At 44.5% G+C, this 22,124-nt stretch overlaps 1 protein-coding gene across 2 annotated transcripts in view; it reads left to right on the forward strand.

Annotated features, from left to right (window-relative positions):
- Positions 1–448: 448 nt before the first annotated feature.
- Positions 449–22,124, forward strand: part of PLPBP (pyridoxal phosphate binding protein) — a 261,670-nt gene continuing 239,994 nt past the window's right edge. Inside the window, exons 1-8 of one of the 2 annotated variants that reach the window (XR_007494851.1) lie at positions 449–571; positions 2,665–2,772; positions 3,126–3,161; positions 3,782–3,857; positions 11,266–11,400; positions 13,581–13,723; positions 14,135–14,233; positions 15,523–15,882. Coding sequence is in view for 1 of the 2 variants with exons in the window: in XM_049771882.1 (XP_049627839.1) it covers positions 470–571; positions 2,665–2,772; positions 3,126–3,161; positions 3,782–3,857; positions 11,266–11,400; positions 13,581–13,723; positions 14,135–14,233; positions 15,523–15,654 (831 nt within the window). In the remaining variant the exon portion in view is untranslated. Of the gene's footprint in view, positions 572–2,664; positions 2,773–3,125; positions 3,162–3,781; positions 3,858–11,265; positions 11,401–13,580; positions 13,724–14,134; positions 14,234–15,522; positions 16,946–22,124 lie in introns of those variants that run through there. The other variant, XM_049771882.1, reaches the window with a different exon arrangement.

Below are 22,124 nucleotides of genomic sequence, written 5' to 3' on the forward strand. Positions count from 1 at the left end.
AGATGTTTTATTTTTCAGTCCCCATTGGGTCATTTCTCAATTAAGTGGATCCCACATGTCTACCAACACTCCCAGGTCTAGAAGTTAAGTCACACCTTTTTGAATCCAGCCCTCTAGCTTTAGTTTTCCTTTCCCCTGGTTTAGCACAAGAATCACTGTATGCTACGAAAGCCATCGCTCCTGCTCTGCCCGCCTTTAAGGCTACCCAAAGAAATTTCATCTCTGAAGTCCAGGAACAGGCAAGCTGGCAGGTGGTGTCAGCAGCACCCGCGGACCTCACTGCGGGCCTCCCGAGAAGACCTTCCCAAGATGGCCGCCGAGAGGGGGCGGGCCTCTAGCTCTACCCGCGCGGCGATTGGGCGAGGCCGCGCAGCCGCCGAGCGCTGATTGGTCCGCGGCGAGTCGTGACTGGGCGGGACCGGAAAACGCCGCGCGCGGGGGTCTGGAGTCGGCCGCGGGCCCCCGGGGGATGTGGCGGCGAGCCGGCGGCATGTCGGCGGAGCTCGGCTTGGGGGTCGCGCTGCGGGCGGTGAACGAGCGCATGCAGCAGGCGGTGGCGCGGCGGCCGCGGGTGAGACGGGGCGGGGGTGTTGGGGCCACTGCTGCCTTGTCTGGTCTTGTCTCTCGGGCCCGGAGGCTGCTGGGGGGCCGAGCGAGTCCCGCAGGAGCTGCCTGGCACGGTCACGTGCGTGGCGGCACCTGATGGCAGATGCTCTGCAAATGTGTGCTCCACCCAGAGAGGAAAGGGGGCGCAGGCCGGACTTTGGGGGACCCCGGGGAAGATTGCACTTTCTGGACAGGAGAGAGAGAACTGACATCCCATCCCGAGCAGTTTAAGGGGAGTTTTTTGTTTTCCTTATATGTGTATATGTGTGCGTGTCATTCCCTTTAAAATGTCATTAGTGTGTGTGTGTGTCATTCCCCTTAAAATGTCGTGTGTGTGTGTGTGTGTGTGTCAGTGTCAGTGTCAGTGTCAGTCATTCCCCTTAAAATGTCATTAGCCCCAAAGTCAATATCTGCCCCCTTTTAGAGACTTTTTGGCTAAAAAGTGAGGTCCAACAGACTGAGAGAGAGGTTAAAGGTTTCTCTCATAAATCATTGACTAGGTGGCAACTGCAATGCTGGCCTAGACAGTCTTTAATCAGACTATTCAAGAAAACAACCCAAGGTCCAGAGCGATAGTAAAAAGAGTAGGGCACTTATTTGCCTTGTACATAGTAAAACTAGGTTTGATCCCCCACCAGGAGCACAGAGACAGAAGTAAGCCCTGAGCACGTCTGGGTGTGACCCAGAACAAACCAGGAAAAAAATAAATCATCTGATGCTCTAAGAAAAAGTAGGGGGGCCTGAGAGATAGCATGGAGGTAAGGCATTTGCCTTGCATGCAGTAGGACGGTGGTTCGAATCCCAGCATCCCATATGATCCCCCGAGCCTGCCAGGAGCGATTTCTGAGTGTAGAGCCAGTAGTAACCCCTAAACACTGCCGGGTGTCGTCCAAAAACAAAAAGAAAAAGTAGGGGTTACTCAGGTTTTATCCCCCCTACTCCCACCATCCCATATATATTCCCCCCTTCACAAGTCCCTGAGCATTTCCAGGCATGGCCCAAAAACAAAACAAAAAGCAAAGAAAGTACTGCAGGCCAAGTGCCTGCCTTGGCCATCCCAAGTTCTATCCTTGGCTTCACTGGTGGGCCTCCTAGTCCCGTCAATAGTAATACAAAAGCAAAACAGTTATGACATGATCTCATAAAAGGTTGATAATGCTACTTTCTTTTGTTGTTGTTTTGTTTGTTTTTGAGCCATACCCAGCAGTTTACTTCTAGGGATTTTTGAACTTTCAATCTAGGTATTGGGAGATTTATCTGTAGAGTTTCTTAAAAAATAGGTTCTTTGGGGCTGGAGCAATAGCACAGCGATAAGGCGTTTGCCTGCACACGGCCAACCCAGGACAGACGGTGGTTTGAATCCCAGCATCCCATATGGTCCCTTGAGCCTGCCAGGAGCAACTTTTGAACACAGAGTCAGGAATAACCCCTAAGAGCCTCTGGGTGTGACCCAAAAACAAAAAACAGTTCTTAGGGCCAGAGCATTAGCACAGGGGTAAGGCATTTGCCTTGCACACAGCCAACTGTGGACAGACCCAAGTTCTATTCCTGGCATCGCATATGGTCCCCCAAATCTTCCAGGAGCAATTTCTGAGTGCAGAGCCAAGAGTAACCCCTGAGCACCACTGGGTATAACCCAAAAACCAAAAAAATTCTTAAGATTCTTAGAGACTAGAGCAATAAGGCAGCAGCCAGTGTATTTGCTTTTCATGAGACCAACCCAGACTTGATCCCTAGCACCTCATTTAGGACCTGCAAGGCTCTGCCAGCCCTGGAGGTGCTAGGTGTTACCCTTTAAAAACTAATCTATTTATTGAGGCTGGAGCAGTGGCGCAAGCAGTAGGTTGTCTGCTTTGCACATGCTAACCTCGGATGGACCGCAGTTCGATCCCCTGGCATCCATATGGTCCCCCAAGCCAGAAGTGATTTCTGAGCATATATCCAGGAGTAACCCCTGAGAGTCACTGGGTGTGGCACAAAAATAAATAAATAAAACTATTCTACATGACCTATCTGACATTCCTGAAATATTAACTCTGTGCCTCTTTGCCTTGACAGGATCTCCCAGCCATCCAGCCCCGGCTAGTAGCTGTCAGCAAAACCAAACCTGCAGATATGGTGATCGAGGCCTATGGACATGGCCAGCGTACTTTTGGGGAGAACTATGTAAGGATCCTTTTGTTAGGGATTGTGGCGAGCACATACTAGGCCGCAAATTCAGTCCCTGCAAAATACACACACACACACACACACACACACACACGCACGCACGCACGCACGCACACTTGGATGTCCCAGCCACCCAAAAACCCCTAGCAGTGCTCAGGGATTACTCCTGGCTCTACGCTCAGAAATCACTCCTGGCAGATACAGGGGACCATATGGGATGCCGGGATTCAAACCACTGACCTTCTGCATGAAAGGCAAACGCCTTACCTCCATGCTATCTCTTTGGCCTCAAAAAAGCATTTTTTAAATTGTTTTTTAAAGTGTCTTCTGACTTCTGTTTTACTCTTTAGGTTCAAGAACTGCTAGAAAAAGCATCAAATCCTAAAGTGAGTGGATATCTAAATTTCTCTAATTCTTGGCTTTTTTATGTATGTGTGGAGCAAGATAGCTTTTATTAAACAAAACTTACTTAGGTGTGGGCAAGGGCAAGGAATATGTGTTCAAGAAAAACTTGAAAAAAGCAGACAAGTTAGCAAAGAGACATAAAGATAGGTAGGCACAGAGGAACATGGGCTCAGGAGCAAGTCTCTAATTCTTGGCTCTTAATTGGAAAATTTGATCCTCGTTTTATGGTTGTATTAAAGCAGGAAGTTAGGCTGTCAGTAGATATGTCAGCTTTCGCTTAGCAACCCAGATAGTTTCTAGCTAGATCTCTTTCTTTATTAAAACTGTCATTTTCTCCTGTGTGATTATTAGGGCTTATTATAATCTTAGATCCTTTTGAAAGATAAAGCTTTAGTCAGTTCATTTTTAGTGGGTGCTATCTGAAAGGTAGAAAGAGTTGATGGAAAAGAGGATGAGAAAAAGACAGGAACCTTAAACTTTCCTCAAGGTATCATTAGGAACCTAGCTGAAAATGATAAAAGTAATTTATTGCATAGTTATGAAAGGTTAGAGAGCTGGCATTGTTTTTATAAAATCTACAATAAACATGTTTCCTCTTCAGATTCTGTCTTCATGTCCAGACATTAAATGGCACTTTATTGGACACCTACAGAAACAAAATGTCAACAAACTGATGGGTAAGAAAAAACTAAATTTGCAGAGGAAATTTCCCCCATTACTGTTGTATCATTTATGATTACTTTCTATGGGTGAGGGAACAATTTATTTATTTATTTATGTATTTATTTTGGTTTTTGGATCACATTCTGCAGTGCTCAGGTGTTACTCCTGGCTCTGAGCTCGGAAGTCGCTCCTGGCAGGCTCAGGGGACCATATGGGATGCCAGGATCAAACTGGGGTCCATCCAGGGTTAGATACGTGCAAGGCAAACGCTCTACCACTGTGTTCTCACTCTGGCCCAAGGGAACAAAATTTTAAATATTCCTAATTTACCATTTATTTTTGCCATTTAGAAAAATCTTAATTCTTGGGCTTCTCTTCTCCCCCACCCGTACCCCCCAAGATTAGACCACACCCAGCTGTGCTCAGGGCTCATTCATGAATTCGAATTCAAGGATCACTCCTGGCTCAGGGCTCAGGGAACTATTTGCAGGGGCAGGGGATTGAACCCAAATTGACCAAGTGCAAAGCAAGTGCCCTACTTGTTCCTATTTGCTTTACTCTATCACTCTAACCATTTTTTTTTTTGGTTTTTGGGTCACACCCGGCAGCAATCAGGGGTTACTCCTGGCTCCACACTCAGCAATCGATCCTGGCAGGCTCAGGGGAACCATATGGGATGCCGGAATTCGAATCACAGTCCTCCTGCATGCAAGGCAAACACCCTACCTTCATGCTATCTCTCTGGCCCCACTAACCCTTGTGTTTACCTTTTTGATAGTATTGTTTTATATTACAAAAGTTTTTCATTTTGATATGTTTCAATCTTGTTTTAGCTTTTGTGGGGTAATATATCTATCTAGGAAACCTAAGGTATTAAGAAACCTAAGATCAAAAAAAAAAAAAAAGAAAGAAAGAAAGAAACCTAAGATCCATGGGAGAGGCAGCAGAATACTTCAACAGGGTGAGCATATGCTCTACAGCATTTTTTCCTGTCGTTTAAGCATTCAGATTTTCAGCTCATCATAGTTCAGTCTACCACACTCTGCCCATATTCCCCTTCCTGCTACCACATCCTAGAAACTTCTTGAACAATATGCTGGGGCTCTTGTGGAACTCATCTCAGCTTTCTCACCTAAGGATCAGTGACTTTCATTGTACCATACCCAGTTCTTAAAACCCATTGTTTTCTTTTGTTTCTTTTGTTTTGTTTTTTGGGGTCATACCCAGCATCGCTCAGGGGTTACTCCTGGCTCTACGTTCAGAAATCACTCCTGGCAAGCTCAGGGGACCATATGGGATGCCAGGATTCAAACCACTGTCCATCCTGGGGTGGCTGTGTGCAAGGCAAACACCCTACTGCTGTGCTATCTCTCTGGCCCCCCCCCCATTGTTTTCTTATGTGTTATATTTATTGTTCCAGATTCCTGAATTCCACCCAGAAGCAGGAGTCTAGTGTGTTATTTTCAAAAGCTATTTCATAATGTATATGAAGGAAATGGTAGCACTATTTGTACTTACCAAATAACAGCTGGACAATCAGTCATTTATTTAAGAAATAATTAGATTCCCTTACACACAGTATATATTCCAGTCAAAGAAGCTTATCTTGAAAATCAAAACTATAAAGGCATTAGAAGAAAATATAGGAAAACATTTTTTATTTTCTCAGACTAGGGAAAAACTTAAAACACTAGGTCTACCAAAAAAAACACAGGGGCCAGAGAGATTGCACAGCGGTAGGGCATTTGCCTTGCATGTGGCTGACCAGGACAGACCTGGGTTCGATTCCCGGCATCCCATATGCTCCCCCAGCCTGCCAGGAATAACCCTTGAGTGACGCTGGGTGTGGCTCAAAAACAAAAACAAAAATGCTAGATCTGGAAACCACAAAAGAAGGTTCTTGCCTTGCATGTGTGGCAGACCCAGATTCATCCCAACTTCCCATATGGTCCCACAAGCCCACTATGATGATATCTGAGTGAAGAAAAAAAGAGTTAGCTCGGGGCCGGGCGGTGGCGCTGGAGGTAAGGTGCCTGCCTGCCTTGCCTGCGCTAGCCTAGGACGGACCGCGGTTCGATCCCCCGGCGTCCCATATGGTCCCCCAAGAAGCCAGGAGCAACTTCTGAGCGCATAGCCAGGAGTAACCCCTGAGCGTCACAGGGTGTGGCCCAAAAACAAAAAAAAAAAAAAAAAAGAGTTAGCTCAGCACAGCTGGATATGACCCAAAAACTAAAAGGCGGGAGGGGGCTTGATTACACAAAAGATTAAAGTTTTGTCTACTTTAAACCAAAAGGGAAGCACAGACTGAGAGAAAATATTTCTCACTAGAAAAATAATATTTTTAAAAGGAGTGGACCAGGGAGATAGAGCTCAAAGGGCTGAATATAGAAGCCTTAGGACCTAGCACTGCAAGGTCCCCTGAGCGGCCTTCCAAGCACTGAGCTGGGAGTTGGTCTCCTATATCCACATAAGCATTGTTGGGGAAGAGTCTCCTCCCCAAAAAAATATAAAAAAGAGGAAGTGAGTGTCTAGAATACATGAAAGGCTGTGATTTTTTTTACTCTGTAAAAAGCCAGAAATAACATTACTCAACTGTAGTTAGAGAGATGTAAAATATGATAATAAAAGTTCACTTTATATCAGGTTTATAAAACTATAAAAAGAGGAGCTGGAGAGATAGCATGGAGGTAGGACGTTTGCCTCGCATGCAAAAGGACAGTGGTTCGAATCCCGGCATCCCATATTGTCCCCCATGCCTGCCAGGAGCAATTTCTGAGCGTAAAGCCAGAAGTAACCCCTGAGCACCACCAGGTGTGACCCAAAAAAACAAACAAACAAAAAAAAACTATAAAAAGAGAGTAAGGAATGTGGCTCAGGAATAGAATGCTTGTCTTTTATATATGAGTCCCTGGGTTTTGATTCATGATTTCCCAAACACTGCCAGGAGTAACCCCTAGAATTGTCAGATATAGCCACAAAACAAAACTAGAAAAGACTGCTAATATTCAGTGTCCTGAATTGTAAATCAGTGCTTCAATGTTTTGCCAAGAAACTTCTAAAATGACTTGGATGTTTTAAGTTGGTAATAATTGACATTTAAATTGTACTTTTTCATAACTAGTCATTTTAATTCTAGAACTTGTGTATCTCTAGTAATTCCTACATATATGAACAGAGTCCCAGTTCTAAAACGTTGCTTTAATAGCTAAAAAAAAAAAAAAGGAAATAATCCGTCCAGACATCTAGAGGGTAGTTCACTGTGATCACCTGTTATGTAGAATACGGCAGTGGCTGTGGCAAAATTTTCAATTGTGTTCCTTGGAAAAACCAACTCATAGATCATGTGATTCAATATGTGTGCTGTAAAATTAAACAGAAAAATCATAAAAGTTAGACTTTGTCTTTTTCCACTCTGGAGAACTATTTTCTCTTGAACATGTGTTTCTCTTTATCTCCCCTCACATTTCTCTAAAACTTTTTTTCAATAAAAACTATTTTTGCTGGGCCCGGAGAGATAGCACAGTGGCGTTTGCCTTGCAAGCAGCCGATCCAGGACCAAAGGTGGTTGGTTCGAATCCCGGTGTCCCATATAGTCCCCCATGCCTGCCAAGAGCTATTTCTGAGCAGACAGCCAGGAGTAACCCCTGAGCAACGCCGGGTGTGGCCCAAAAACAAAAAAAAAAAAACTATTTTTGCTATAGGCCAGAGCGATAGCATGAAGATTAGGCGTTTGCCTTTCATGCAGAAGGACAGTAGTTCGAATCCCGGCATCCCATATGATCCCCTGTGCCTGCCAGAGGGGATTTCTGAGCATAGAACCAGGAGTAACCCCTGAGTGCTGCCTGCTGGGTGTGACCCCCCCCCCCCCCGCCAAAAAAAACTATTTTGCTTTAATATAAAACAACTTTTATTTGTATATATGTATGAGACAGTTTGTAAAATAGATCAGAAAGAATTCTCATCCCAAAGGATATGTTGGTGGCCAGATAGGGAATTTGCTTTGCAAGCAGCTAATCTGGGTTTAATCTCCAACATCCCATATTGTCTCCAAGTACTGAGCACCACTGAGTGTAGCGCAAACATTCTACCCACCCCCACAAAATTACAAAAACCTAAAGATTATTAGACTCTGGGGTCAAGGCTTTGACTTTTTGTTGCATATACTTTTATATTTTTACTTTGTTTTTTACATCAAGAATATATATATATGTATGTGCATGTATGTATGTATGTATATATGTATATATAGGGGCCAGAGAGATAGCACAGCGGTAGAGCCTTGCATGCAACTGACCCAGAAAGAACAGTGGTTTGAATCCTAGCATCCCATGTGGTCCCCTGTGCCTGCCAGGAGTGATTTCTGAGTGCAGAGCCAGGAGTAACCCCTGAGCTCCTCCAGGTGTGACCCCCCAAACATACGTACATACATAAATGTGTTGGTTTCTTTTATTTTTATTGTGACCGTGTGAATTACAAGTTTTCACAATTAACTTATATATATATATATATATATATATATATATATATATATATATATATATATATATATATATATATATATATATATATATAATGTGTATATATAATACCTTTCACTGTCCTTATCCATGTTGTCTTTCACCTGGCCTGTTTGGATTGATTTTTTTTGCTCCCATAATTTCTTTTCCAACACTTCTCTAGATCACCTATCTGATAAATACAGATTACCTGGGGCCTTGTGTGTGTGTGTGTGTGTGTGTGTGTGTGTGTGTGTGTGTGTGTGTGTGTGTGTGTGTGTGTGTGTGGTTGTTGGGTCCCTGGTCTCTAGATCACCTGTCTGATAAATACAGATTACCTGGGGCCTTGTGTGTGTGTGTGTGTGTGTGTGTGTGTGTGTGTGTGTGTGTGTGTGTGTGTGTGTGTGTGTGTGTGGTTGTTGGGTCCCTGGTCTCTAGATCACCTGTCTGATAAATACAGATTACCTGGGGCCTTGTGTGTGTGTGTGGGTGTGTGGTTGTTGGGTCACACTCGGCAGTGCTCAGGGGTTTTTCCTGGCTCCGTGCTCAGAAATTGCTCCTGGCAGGCATGGGGGACCATATGGGCCACCGGAATTTGAACCGATGACCTTCTGCATGAAAGGTAAATGCCTTACCTCCATGCTATCTCTCTGGCCCCCACAATTATCTTTAAGGTACATAGTGACAATGAACTAGGGCCATTCCCACCACCAGTGTTGTCCTCCCTCCACCCCTGTTCCCAGCATGCAGCCCATACCTTCCTCCTTTGCCCCCTGGACTGCTAGTGTAACAGGTTCTTTTTGTATATAACTTGTTGTTTCTTGATTCTGTTGTATTTAGGTCTGATCATTTTTTATTTCTACTCAATGTTCATGTGACTATTTGCTCCTGGTACCATCCACTTTTTTTTTCTTCTCTCAATTTATGAGACAAAACAAAATGATTAGTTCTGTGGTTCTGTTGGGGAAAGGAAAAAAAAAAAGAAAGCTGGGAGGCGTCTGTCTAGGAGCTATCAATATCAATTTAAAAGAAGAAAGGGAAAAAAGAAAACAAGCAATGACAAAACACAACAGCCACAATAAACAACAACAACAACAAGAAAGAAAGAAAAAGAGGAAGGAGGGCTGGTGTGGCAAGGTGTTTTTATTTTTGTTTTTGCATAAGAACAATAAGTATTGGGGAAATTAGAAAGGGAATTCCCTGGGCCTAAAAGATGCAGGGTTTCTCCACACTTGAAGCATACTGCTATGGGAACAACTACCGGCTCCAAACATGCTCATTATTGAACCCCAAGGTCTTTTTATGGTACCAGAAAATGTTCTGCTCAGTTGTGGATGACAAATCATTCCTCTGTAATTAGAGATCTTGGTATTTGTACAGGTCATAGGACAAAGTCTAGGATAGAGTCTCTCTTTAAACATTGTAATATTTTTGTCATTTTAGTTTGGGATCCACAGTAATGTTCATGGCTTACTCTGGCTTTATACTCAGGGATCACTCTTAGCAGGGCTCAGGGTATGAAGTACTGGGACTCAAACCTGGGTCAGCCACATGCAAGGCAAGCACCCTGCCCTGAGCACTTTTTCATGAAAAAAAACCTGGGTCCAGTCACTGTACCCCAAAAATAAAAAAAGACATGGAGTAGGTAGGTTTGCTTCAGGTCACAGCAATATTTGTTAATTTTCTGAACTTGAATAAAGTTGATCTTTCTGAGGCTGTTTCCCCAACTGTAAAATGGATATAGTAATGCTCTGTGAAGCATGATGAAGACCAAAAGGAAATGGTGCATATGGGGCTGGCGTGGTGGCGCTAGAGGTAAGGTGTCTGCCTTGCCAGCGCTAGCCTAGGACGGACCGCGGTTCAATCCCCCGACATCCCATATGGTCCCCCAAGCCAGGAGCGACTTCTGAGCGTATAGCCAGGAGTAACCCCTGAGCATCACCAGGTGTGGCCCAAAAAGCCAAAAAAAAAAAAAAAAATGGTGTATATGAAGTGATTAGCATATTACCTGGAATATGTCCAAGTTTAGCGAAAGTAAATTACTAATGTTGCATCTGTCTTGTCTTGGAGCAAAACTAATGTTTACTTTAGAAAAGAAGATACTTTTTAGGGGGTCACACCTGGCAGCACTCAGGTTACTCCTGGTTATGCACTCAGAAATCGCTCCTGACAGGCTCGGGGAACCATATGGGATGCTGGGATTCGAACCATCATCTGTCCTGGATTGGCTGCATGCAAGGCAAATGCCCTACCATTGTGCTATCTCTCCAACCCCAAAAGAAGATACTTTTGATAGTTCGCATTATTTATCTCACATAGCTTTCAGAATGTGGTCATCCTGATGTCCTTGTTCAATAAGAACTCCCCTGTTTTAGAATATTTGAAAGCATGGTGGTGTCATACATCCCAAAAAAGCACTTTGGCCTCCACAAGCTGTTCTTTTTGTTGTTTGGGTTTAGGAACAAATCTTGTACCTCATTCACACAAAACAAAACTTTGTGCTATCCTTTTTGTATCTCACTTTCCCATGCTCCCCTTTTATTTGTCTCCTTGGCCTGTTTCCCTAAATTTTTACTGAAATCTAATCAGATGAAGCCTACAATTAGGAATCACTGCAATGCTCAGTGCCTTGAAGCTCCTAGGATATGCTTTGCCTTTCCATATTATGCTAGTGTCCTTCTTTCTTAGTCCTTTTTTGGTGAGACAATGAAGGTTAAGCTGATGTTTGATATAGCGGATTTGAAGATGGAGTGACATTCAATGTCTAATCAAAGTGTCAGATAGGTCTTAGTAAAACTGAGACTTACCTCTCTGCCTCTGTTCCTAGTAAATTATTTTTCTAGCATTCCCAAAGAAAGGATTTGTTATATATTTCTTGCTGCAGTCAGATAAGTAGAGGCATCGCTTTGATTTTTTCTCATTCCAGCTGTCCCGAATCTCTTCATGCTGGAAACTGTGGATTCCATGAAGTTGGCTGACAAAGTGAACAGTTCTTGGCAGAAGAAAGGTGCTCCTGAGAGGCTCAAAGTCATGGTCCAGGTCAACACCAGTGGAGAGGAGAGTAAGTGTTCAGGGTTAAATTGTACCTCTTTCAGCTCTGGGAATGGATGAAGCTCAGAAAGAATAGCAAAGACTAAGTAAAGGTCATAGAAAGAAACCTCAGACCTTAAAGCAAGCCATTTATGTGTGATTTCAGTGGTACAATGACATGTAAGCCAAGTCAGACATGAGTCTTTAATATATGGTGATTTGTTAGTCCTTAATTCATAGAGGTCAGGAGAATGAGAAAACCGAAAGAAATTGTGACTTCAATCTCCTAGAAATTCCTAAAAGTCATCATCACTACTGAAATATTTAAAGATCATATGTATAACAGTGACGTTTTTGTTTTGTTTTGTTTCTGGTCATACCCGGTGTGCTCTGGGGTTACATCTGGCTCTGCTCTCAGAAATTGCTCTTGGCAGGCATGGGGGACCATATGGAATGCTGGGGCTTGAACCACCGTCCATCCCGGATCTGCTGTGTGCAAGGCAGATCCAAACTCCCCACCGCTGTGCTATCTCTCTGGCTCCATAATAGTAACTTTTCTATTTTTATTATATCTGTGGGCCTACACAAACCAGCTGCTACCTAATACTTCTTAGGCTTTGTGTTGTGACTTGGGGCCACACCCAGCAGTGCCCTTCTTACTCCTGGCTCTGTGCTTGGATCAGGAGTTTTTCCTGGCCGTGCTTAGGAAACTGCATGCATTGCTGGGAACTGAAACCAAGCCTACGGCTCGCAAAGCTTGTGTTCAGACCATTGCGCTATCTCTCCACCCCAATAAATGACATTAGTCAGCATCACATTGGGAGAAAGACCAAGAAAAATCCCTTAAGCACTGTAACCAGTGAGTGTCTTAGGGGCTTGGATTACCAGCATCAGAACCAACAGGAGCCTTGACTTTGAGATTAGACAGATCTTGGCTTTGAGCGCCATCACTTTGCAGCTTTATGACTATGTTGGTTAGATTTCTTGCCCTCTTTGTTTCTTTGGCAATAATTTAGAGGGTTTTATGAGGATTGAATATGATAATGCAGATAAAGCTGTTGACAATGAAGCCTGCAGGTCTTACTTGTTAGCTGTTTTCTGAATAAGTGTTTATGGGCCGGCGGAATTGTCCAGGAGGTAAGGCACTTGTCTTACATGCAGCCAACTGCATTCAGAGTCCCCAGCACCACATGTGGGTCGCACAGTCGGGTTGCTCCTGAGCACAGAGCCGGGAATAGCCCTTAAGCATTGCCAGGTGTGGCCAAGAATAAGAGTAAGTTTGTAACTGTCAGAAGTTACTGTCACTAGTATCCATGAGTCTGAGCTGAGGGGATGCAATACAGGCATAGGTTTTCCACATAGGTCATGGGAGGTAGGCTCCCAGGGTTCAAATTCCAGTTCCAGGATTTTTAGTTGTGCGATCTTGGAAAAGATCCTTCAATTCCCTGCACTTCAGTTCCCTCGCCTTTGGAATAGAGTGTACTTCTTAGAGCTATTAAATGAAAAGATCTTAGAACTTGGCACATAGCATTCAAAACATTTTAGCAGCTCTTCTGTTTGCATCACCTCTATTATAACTGTATATAGTGTATATACCACACACTATGAATATATGTTATAAATGTATGTAGTGATTGTATACATTATCACTAAGTACATGTAGAATTGACTCCAGATTAAACCTGTTTTGTCATTTCTTGGTTATTATCTGTAATTTGGCCTAGTTTGAAGTGGATGTTCTTAGCATCTTCCTTTGATAAGTGAGGTATGAAAAGAATGGCAAAGCCAGTCAGGCATTTGCCTTGTACACAGCCAACCCAGGTTTGATCCCTAACATTCCAAATGGTCCCCTGAGCCTTGCCAGGAGTGACTCCTGAGTGCAGAGCCAGGAGTAAGACCTGAGCATCACCAAGTGTGGCCAAAAACAAAAAACCTGAGCTTTCCTACAACCATTTATAGCATTTTTTTTTGTTTTTGTTTTTTTGGGGGGGATGGGGGGACCCACACCCAGCGATGCTCAGGGGTTACTCCTGGCTATCTGCTCAGAAATAACTCCTGGCAGGCACGGAGGACCATATGGGACACCGGGATTTGAACCAACCACCTTAGGTCCTGGGTTGGCTGTTTGCAAGGCAAACGCCACTGTGCCGCTGTGCTATCTCTCCGGCCCCACAGCATTTTGATAACAGTAACTTGTTTCTTTTTGCAAAGGTAAACATGGCCTTCTGCCCTCAGAGACAGTCGCCGTGGTGGAACACATAAACGCCAAGTGCCCAAACCTGGAATTTGTGGGGCTGATGACCATAGGAAGTTTCGGGCATGACTTTAGTCAAGGACCAAATCCAGACTTCCAGGTATTGGGGGGACAAGTATGGAGAATGGCTCCCAGTCTCCCAAGTTGAAGAATATCATAGTGAAATGATGGTGCAAAACTGGCAGTAAATATCAGAGAAAGCCCAGGAGTTGTCAGCCAGATGTTACCAAACCATCCCTCTGCTCTTCTCATAAATAAGGAACTCCTCCACCAACCTGTGTTAACTCAGTTCAGACCTAACTAACATGAAGTCTTGAAAGGACACCACCTCTTTCTTCCGCTCCATGAAATGCTTTTCATGAAAGTGTGAAAGTTTGTTCAACCCCCTGTCAGTAACTTCTCTGCCTGTCTGACAGGTCTTAAAACATCTTTGTCTGAGGTATTCCTTTCAGGCCTTTGCAAGCATCCTCCCAGAGAGAGTGAAACCAGCTTATCCTTGGCCTTCCCCCAGGTGTTGCTGTCACTCCGGGAGGAGCTATGTAAAAAGATGAATGTTTCTGCTGACCAGGTGGAGTTGAGCATGGGCATGTCCATGGACTTCCAGCATGCAGTAAGTACACTCTGTCTGCTTCCTTTCTGCTGTGAGGAAAGGTCCTAAAGGCCATAGCTGTTGGTCAGGTTTTAGAACAGAAGTGTTTCATCTGTGTACAGCCCGAGTTCGATGCCCTGGGTATCACTCTGGTGGCTCTCAAGTACTGCTGCCCAAGGACCACCAAGAATGACCTCCACACCATTTTTTTTTTTTGTTTGCTCTTTCTTTTTTGGGGGGGGAAGGGTTGGTTTATGAGCCACACCTGGTGACACTCAGGGGTCACTCCTGGCTATGCGCTCAGAAATCACTCCTGGTTTGGAGGACCATATGGGACGGCAGGGTATCAAACCACGGTCCATTGGACAAGGGAAACACCTACCACTTGCACCACTGCTCCAGCCCTTCTTTCTTTTTTTTTTTTAATGAATTTCTTTTTGCTGGAGAAACTTTCAAAACACCTCATTGTAGCTGTTGGGTTCTAGAAGCATTTGCTCTCAACTTTGCTAATGCTCGCCTCTCTAAAGGAAAATATCTAGAAGTTATATAGCCTGACACAATTTTTTAACCCAATACAGTATCCTAAACATAAGTTAAAGAAAATAAGAAATTAAGAGGAGCCTGAGAGATAGCACACTGTAGGGCATTTGACTTGTATGCAGTCCACCTGGGATGGACCCAGGTTCAATCCCCAGCATCCCATATGATTTCTGAGCCCAAAGCCAGGAGTAACCCCTGAGCACCGCTGGGTGTGGCCAAAAAAAAAAAAACAAAACAAAATAAAAATAAATTAATAATTTGTAGTACTACAGATTTCCAATTTCACAAGTCATCTATGTAAATCAATGGGCTGAATCAATGACAGTAAATTGTAAAGTGGTAATCTGAAGTTTAATTTTTGCTTGTTTTGGGGTCACTCTTTGCAGGGTTTTGGGGACCATCTGGAGTGCTGGGGGTTGAAACCAGGTCAGCCATATACAAGGCAATCACTTTACCTGTTGTACTATTGCTCTGGCCCGAATTATTTGTTTATTAAAAAATACTTTGTGTATTATGTGAATATAAGTACAGTGAAATGAAGTCCTGTACTCAGAGAATTAAAGGAGACATTTTCCTCTACCTGCCCATGGAACATGATATATGGACTTTATGTGTATGTGGGTATCTCCAACCTACTCAGTGCTAGTCAGATTCTAACCACAGTGAGAGCCAAAGAAATCCTAATTTCCGAAACACTGTGAGCAAGAAAGAGAGGTATAGCTCCAGCATTGGGTGCATTTCATTACACCTTTGAAACTTCTTTTCCACAGATTGAAGTTGGATCTACAAATGTTCGAATAGGCAGCACCATCTTTGGAGAGCGAGATTACACTAAGAAAACCACCCCGGACAAGTCTGCAGCAGACCTGAAGACTCCAGCAGAGGCGCCGCAGGCCCACTGAGCCAGGGACCCACCACCTGGCTGCTGGCTCTGTCTGAGAAAACCAACTATGCATTCACCTGGATTTTCATTTTGATGTTCCCTAAGTTCCAGCACAACCATGCTTTCCAGGGAGGGGACAAAAGATGAGACTAGTGATGTGAGTTGACAGAGACCATCTGTCCTTAGTGTCTGACATTGGAAGTCATCCAGTGGCTTTGGTTGAGATTTGAGAAATCCAGGTATTTTAGTACAACAGAAACAAAACCAGTAGTCACTCATTGACTTCAATACTGAATGTTGCCCAAGAGGACTGGACAGCGTAGGAATACCCTTCCCATGTTAAAATTTGCTCCCTGATACCTATAATCACCAAAATCAGAGGAATTCATATTTGCCATCTACTTTAATAGAAACTTACCTGTGTTTCCCAAATGCCACAAACTCCTACCAGGTTGTCATCTCTGCTGCCCTAGAACACAGTGTTCCTGTTAACACACACACACACACAAATTCCTACCAGGTTGTCATCTCTGCTGCCCTAGAGCACAATGTTCCTATTAACACACACACAATCCATCTGCTCTGGAATGGCAGTGTTGGTCACTTTGAAATTAATGCACCAAAGTTGTCACTGAACATAGTTTGTTGCACTGGCCACCCTGTAGTTGTAACCCTGAAAGCTACTAGGTGACAGAGATAGGACTCTGCTCTTTCCAGCATCCCCCTGAAGAGACAGACTTTGGACTTTTTACCCTGGGTCTTATAGGGATAGAAATAGTTTATCTTCTACCATAATCTTCTTTATGGTAAATTCTTACCAACGACCTGTCAGTCTCCTCACTCCCCAGAAATGGAAGGTCTTTCCAAGTCACTTCAGACACATTGTCTCAACAAGGCCTGGCCTGGGGTTTCTTTTCCTAAGGAGCAGCATCCAGATAACATTTATTGCCCCCCATCCCCCTACCGAATTTTGCAGTTCTTCTTGGTGGTTCATCAAGTAGCATTTTTGCAGTCAGAAAGCACAATTCTCAGTCATGGCAGGTGACCACTGCCTGAATTCTTATTTATTTTCTAGTTGGCTTTTTCTTATTTATTCAAACCCCCCCCTCGGGTCTTAATTATATGAAATAATTTTCAGAACATTATGCGTCTGCTGAATGTAATTTTGTAAGACTTAAACCATTATGATTCTTGTACTATGCCAATCAGAGCTATAGTGTGATATTTCAGAGGCTATTAAATAAAAATGTGAGTTTGAATTATACCATCTGTGCCAATTACAAAGCAATTAAAAGATTTATTTTCTATGATCTGGTGTAGTGAGTCAGTCTAACATAAAGGGAGAATTGGGATGAACAGGAAGCAGCTGTGCCCATCACTTGGCACAGTGCCAGCCGGCTGGGAGCAGCACTGTTCTGGGGTTACAGATGCAGCCAACGCTCCATTGCAGAGATTGATTCTGTTCTCCTAGGACAGGAAATGAAATGGTGACATACTTCTGGCTACAAGAAGTTCTAATAAGTTGCCTCTAGATGGCGACTTTAGATAACCTGAGGGGTTCAGACATTGGGGTTCCACTGTCACCAAATTTGTTGGAAGGAATGCAATCTCACCCCTTAGTATAGCAGAATGATGGGTGGAGGGGAGGGGCCAGGCTTCCCCAAGTGACCGATTCTTTCAAAACCATTACCATTAAACCTTTCTGAGATCTTGTCTTCCTGCACCCAGCTTAAGATCCTGATTGTGTCTTTCTGAGTTTTTTTGTTGTTTTGTTTTGTTTTTTGGTTTGGTTTGGTTTGGTTTTTGTGCCACACCCAGTGATGCTCAGGGATTACTCCTGGTTCTTCTGGCTCTGCACTCAGAAATTGCTCTGGGCAGGCCCAGGGACCATATGGAATGCCAGGGATCAAATCCTGGTCCATCCTGGGTCGACCGTGTGCAAGGCAAACACCTGCCTCTGCTATCACTCCAGCCCCACTCTTCATAGTCCTTTTAATGTTTATGTCTTGGGATCAAGAACAGCCAAAAGGGGCTGGAGCAGTAGTGTAAGCTCTGCCTTGACCATGGTAGCCTAGGATGGATTATGGTTCGATCCCCTGGTGTTCCATATGGTCCCCCAAGCCAGGAGCGATTTCTAAGCGCATAGCCAGAAGTAACCCCTGAGTATCACCAGATGTGGCCCAAAAACTCAAAAAAAAGAGCAACCAAAGGAGGGGCCCGAGTGATAGCACAGCAAGTAGGGCATTTGCCTTGTATGTGACTAACTTGGGTCCGATCCCCAGCATCCCATATGGTCTTCCAAACCTGCCAGGAGTGATTTCTCAACTCAGAGCCAAAAAATAACCTCTGAGCACTTTTGGGTGTGGCCCCAAAACAAAACACAAAAGAATAGCCAAAGGAGATCCCAGTCAGGATGGCTCAAATCCAGTTAAAGGAAATTGGGGCCTGGAGAGAGAGTTCAGGGGTTAAAATCATGGGCAAACCTGGTTCAATTCCTAGCACCACATGGTCGCACCACTGGGTATAGCCCCAAAACAAGAAACATACCCAAAAGGGGGAATCAGATACATTCAGAAGACCCAGTAAGTCAGCCCTATCAGTGGAGAAAATAGAGCAGAGCTGTAGTTATATCTTTGTTCTTGATTTTTTTTTGTTTTGTTTTGTTTTTCAGCCACACCTGTTTGATGTTCAGGGGTTACTCCTGGCTAAGCGCTCAGAAATTGCCCCTGGCTTGGGGGGACCATATGGGACGCCGGGGGGGGGGGGGTGTCAAACCGTGGTCCTTCCTTGGCTAGCGCTTGCAAGGCAGACACCTTACCCCTAGCACCACCTCACCGGCCCCTTGTTCTTGATTTTTGGCTGTGCTTGGTTTACTTCAAACTTGGCGCTTAGGAATCACTTTTGGCAGGCTCAGGGGAGCACAGAGGGTGCCGGGTACTGTACTATCTCTCCAACCCCTCATGGCTATATCCTTTCTAGTGTGACAGGCAAAAGACCTGAAGACTTCCAGACACATCCAAGTTTCTTAGTGGTGGCACCATGGTGTCCCAACTTCTAACCTCAGTCTAGCAGTCCCTCTGACAGGACTGTCTACTTCCAAAGACTTTGATATTCAAAGGCTCCCAGTAAGGTACTAAGGTGGGAAGTTATCAAGAATCGAAGTAGGCAACTTTTAAAACTATTTCAGTGCATTATAGTATATATATGGAGCTATATATAGTACAGCAGTTAGGGTATGTGTCTTACACACAAATAACCTGGATTTGATCCAAGAAATCCAGGTCCATTGAGCGTTGTCAAGAGGGACCCCTGAGCACAGAGTCAGGAGTAAGTCCTGAGCACTGCTGGGTATGGCCCCAAAACAAAAAAAAATTGGGTGGGTGGTGTTTGGGTCACACCTCGAACCACTCGGGTTACTCCTGGCTCTGCGCTCAGAAATCGTTCGTGGCAGGCTCAGGGAACCATATGGGATGCCAGGAATCGAACCAGAGTCCATCCTGTGTTGGCTACGTACAAGGCAAACACCCTGCCACTGTACTATGGTTCTGGCGTAGCCAAAACAAAAATTTGCAATGCAAGAGAGTCTCATATTGTTTGATGATTGTCTGGAAAATATATGGTCACACTAGTTCTTCATTGTGTACAGTAATTGCATATTCTTAAAACAAATGGTATCACCTCCTACATGCCTAGCCTATATGTGGAACAGCCATCATCTGTGAGTGGTCCCTGACCCAAAACCTTGTAATACAGCATGTGACTTAAATGTTGAATCTGCCTCACTGTTCTAAACATTCATGGCCCTACAGCCTTCCCCTCCTCACCACAGTCTGTTCCAAGTTCTCGGATCAAACTCCTTTGTGATTATGGCACTGAGGCCTAGCAAGTTTCAGTGGTCTGAAGTCAGAGATGGATGTCGGCAGGGCAAGAAATAAGCTCAAGGTGTTTGGTTTCTAGACCAGTTCTTAATCACTACTGGGAAAATTATTATTTTTAGTCTAATGTGTATGTTTATAGTCTCTTGTAGTTAACCTATTGAGAAGTCACACAAAAACACACTCACATTTTGTGTGGTGTTTTTTGTTTGTTTTTTGTTTGGTTGGTTTTGGGTCACACCCAGCACTGCTCAGGGTTACTCCTGGCTCTTGCACTCAGAAATTGCTCCTGGCAGGCTCGGAGACCACATGGGATGCCAAGAATTGCACCGGGGTCCATCCTGGGGTGGTCACGTGCAAGGCAAACGCCCTACTTTTGTGCTATCACTCCAGCTACACTCTTTATGTGTTTTGGGATCATACCCAGAAGTGCTCTGGAGCTACTCCTGGCTCTGTGCTGGGGCTGAGGTGTCACTCCCAGTGGTGCTCAGGGGACCATGCAGTGCCAGGGATCACACCTGAGCTTCCTTCATGCAAAACATACTATCAGTTCTTTGAGATTCCTTACCCAACTGACATATCCTATTGCACCCAAAATAAATGAATAAATAAATCTCACACACACACACACACACACACACACACACACACACACACACACACTTTAAAGCCTCAAAGAATGGTGATTGAGAGAATTCAGCCCAAACCCATCCACAAGTGGAGTTGACCTTCCGCTTCTTTTCTGTTTCCCTCACAAGAGTCTCTCCTAGCTCCAAACCTTCCCACAGGCTGAAGAATTCAGTGCACCCCGAAAGTTGCACTGGTAATGAATTCTGGTCCCAAAGGCTAGACAACAGAAGGAATGAGGTTGAATAGGACATTCTTAAAATCCCAGACATCTTTGTCCCTAGAAAAGAAGTAGCCCTGTGTCTCCTACCCAAACTGTGGAGGAGGAAGGCCTCGCCCACCTGTTCCTGAAGCGCTTCGATAAGTGAGGATGTAAGGGAGGATTTCGTCAGCAGGAAGTAACTGTCTGGAAACTCTGCCTGTTTAACACGAAATCAGCTAAATGTTGTCACATCAGCTTGGCAGCACAAGATTCCCAACCATGAGGCCATAGAGCTCAATGGGCTGAGAACAAAGGAGCCTGGTTTCATCATGGCACAGTACAGACAGACCCCCAAGCTCTAGGGAGATTGACCCTTTGAACACAGAGCTGGGAGAGCCCCACCACCATCACCACCCCACCAAGCATCGCTGGGTGTGGTCCAAAACCCAGAAAGAAAAAAAAATATTCTGACAAAGGCAGGCTGGTTGGAAAGGGACCCCCAGGCAATGAATTCTTTTGTTTTGTTTTGTTTTGTTTTGCTTTGCTTTGTTTTTGTTTGGGGGCCATACCCGGTGACGATCAGGGGTTACTCCTGCCTATGCCCTCAGAAATCGCTCCTGGCTTGGGGGCACCGCATGGGATGCCGGGGGATCGAACCAAGGTCCGTGCTAGGTTAGCATTTGCAAGGCTAACACCCTACCTCTTGCGCCACCACTTCAGCCCCTAAATTCTTGAGATATAATAAAACCAAGAAACGGTATTTGGAGGAAATGCTTCATCATTGATAAGCATCTGACCTAACACCACTGCAGACCCAGAGAAGACTGGACCCCCTACCAGGAGAAATTCCTGCAGGAACAAATGCCAAGAAAGGAAAATTTGAGACAATCAACGTCACTCAGCCATTCTTTCTGGCAACTACTCTAGTAACCTCTAGTAGCAGAACTCTTGCCTAAGTAGAAAGCTCCTAAAACTAGATAGTTTTTTTCTTGCCTAAGTCGAAAACTTGGGGTAGGTTGGGAAAACCCTATTAAAACCAATTTAGAACAAAGGAGGTACACACATGTGCTGCCGGGTACATGATGGCTAAGCACATGTTGCCCACATCTGCCCTCTTGAGTGGGGCCTTTTCTTTCGTGCAGAGTTGTATACCAGGGCTCTCTGACTTTGGAGAAGCCCGAACTCTCTCTTGAACATTTACTCCCTCTTTCTTCTCTCCCTCTTTCTTCTCTCCCTCCCAAAATTTGATTTGGGGCCGGAGAGATAGCCTGGAGGTAAGGTGTCTGCCTTCCAGGCAGAAGGACGGTGGTTCGAATCCTGGCATCCCTTATGGTCCCCGGAGCCTGCCAGGGGCAATTTCTGTGCATAGAGCCAGGAGTAACCCCTGAGCGCTGCAGGGTATGACCCAAAAATCAATAAAATAAAATAAAATTTGATTTTACTTTCTCCTGAAATTCTTTCCTGTGAAGAACGGTGACAGACCAGAAAGACAAGATCTAGGACTAACTTTGCTTTCCTTGCCAGATCCAGACCCACAGGGTTAGATTTTCCCAGCCACTTCCTGGATGACAGAGGTGGGTAAGAGAGAACCTGGCAGATTCCCTTCTGGTGGTGGCTGCCTCTCTCTTTTCCACTTCATGTCAGTCATCCAAGGACCTCCACCAACATCATTTCTCAGCCAATCACCAGAGTGTTTGACTCCCTTTCCCCCATCCCTCAAGTAACAGTTGGGCAGAAGTAAAGAGGAAAAGGCTTTCTGGAGCTTAATAGGGCACTTGCTTGGCA

Source organism: Suncus etruscus, chromosome 4, assembly GCF_024139225.1.
Source record: "Suncus etruscus isolate mSunEtr1 chromosome 4, mSunEtr1.pri.cur, whole genome shotgun sequence".
Lineage (NCBI taxonomy): Eukaryota > Metazoa > Chordata > Mammalia > Eulipotyphla > Soricidae > Suncus > Suncus etruscus.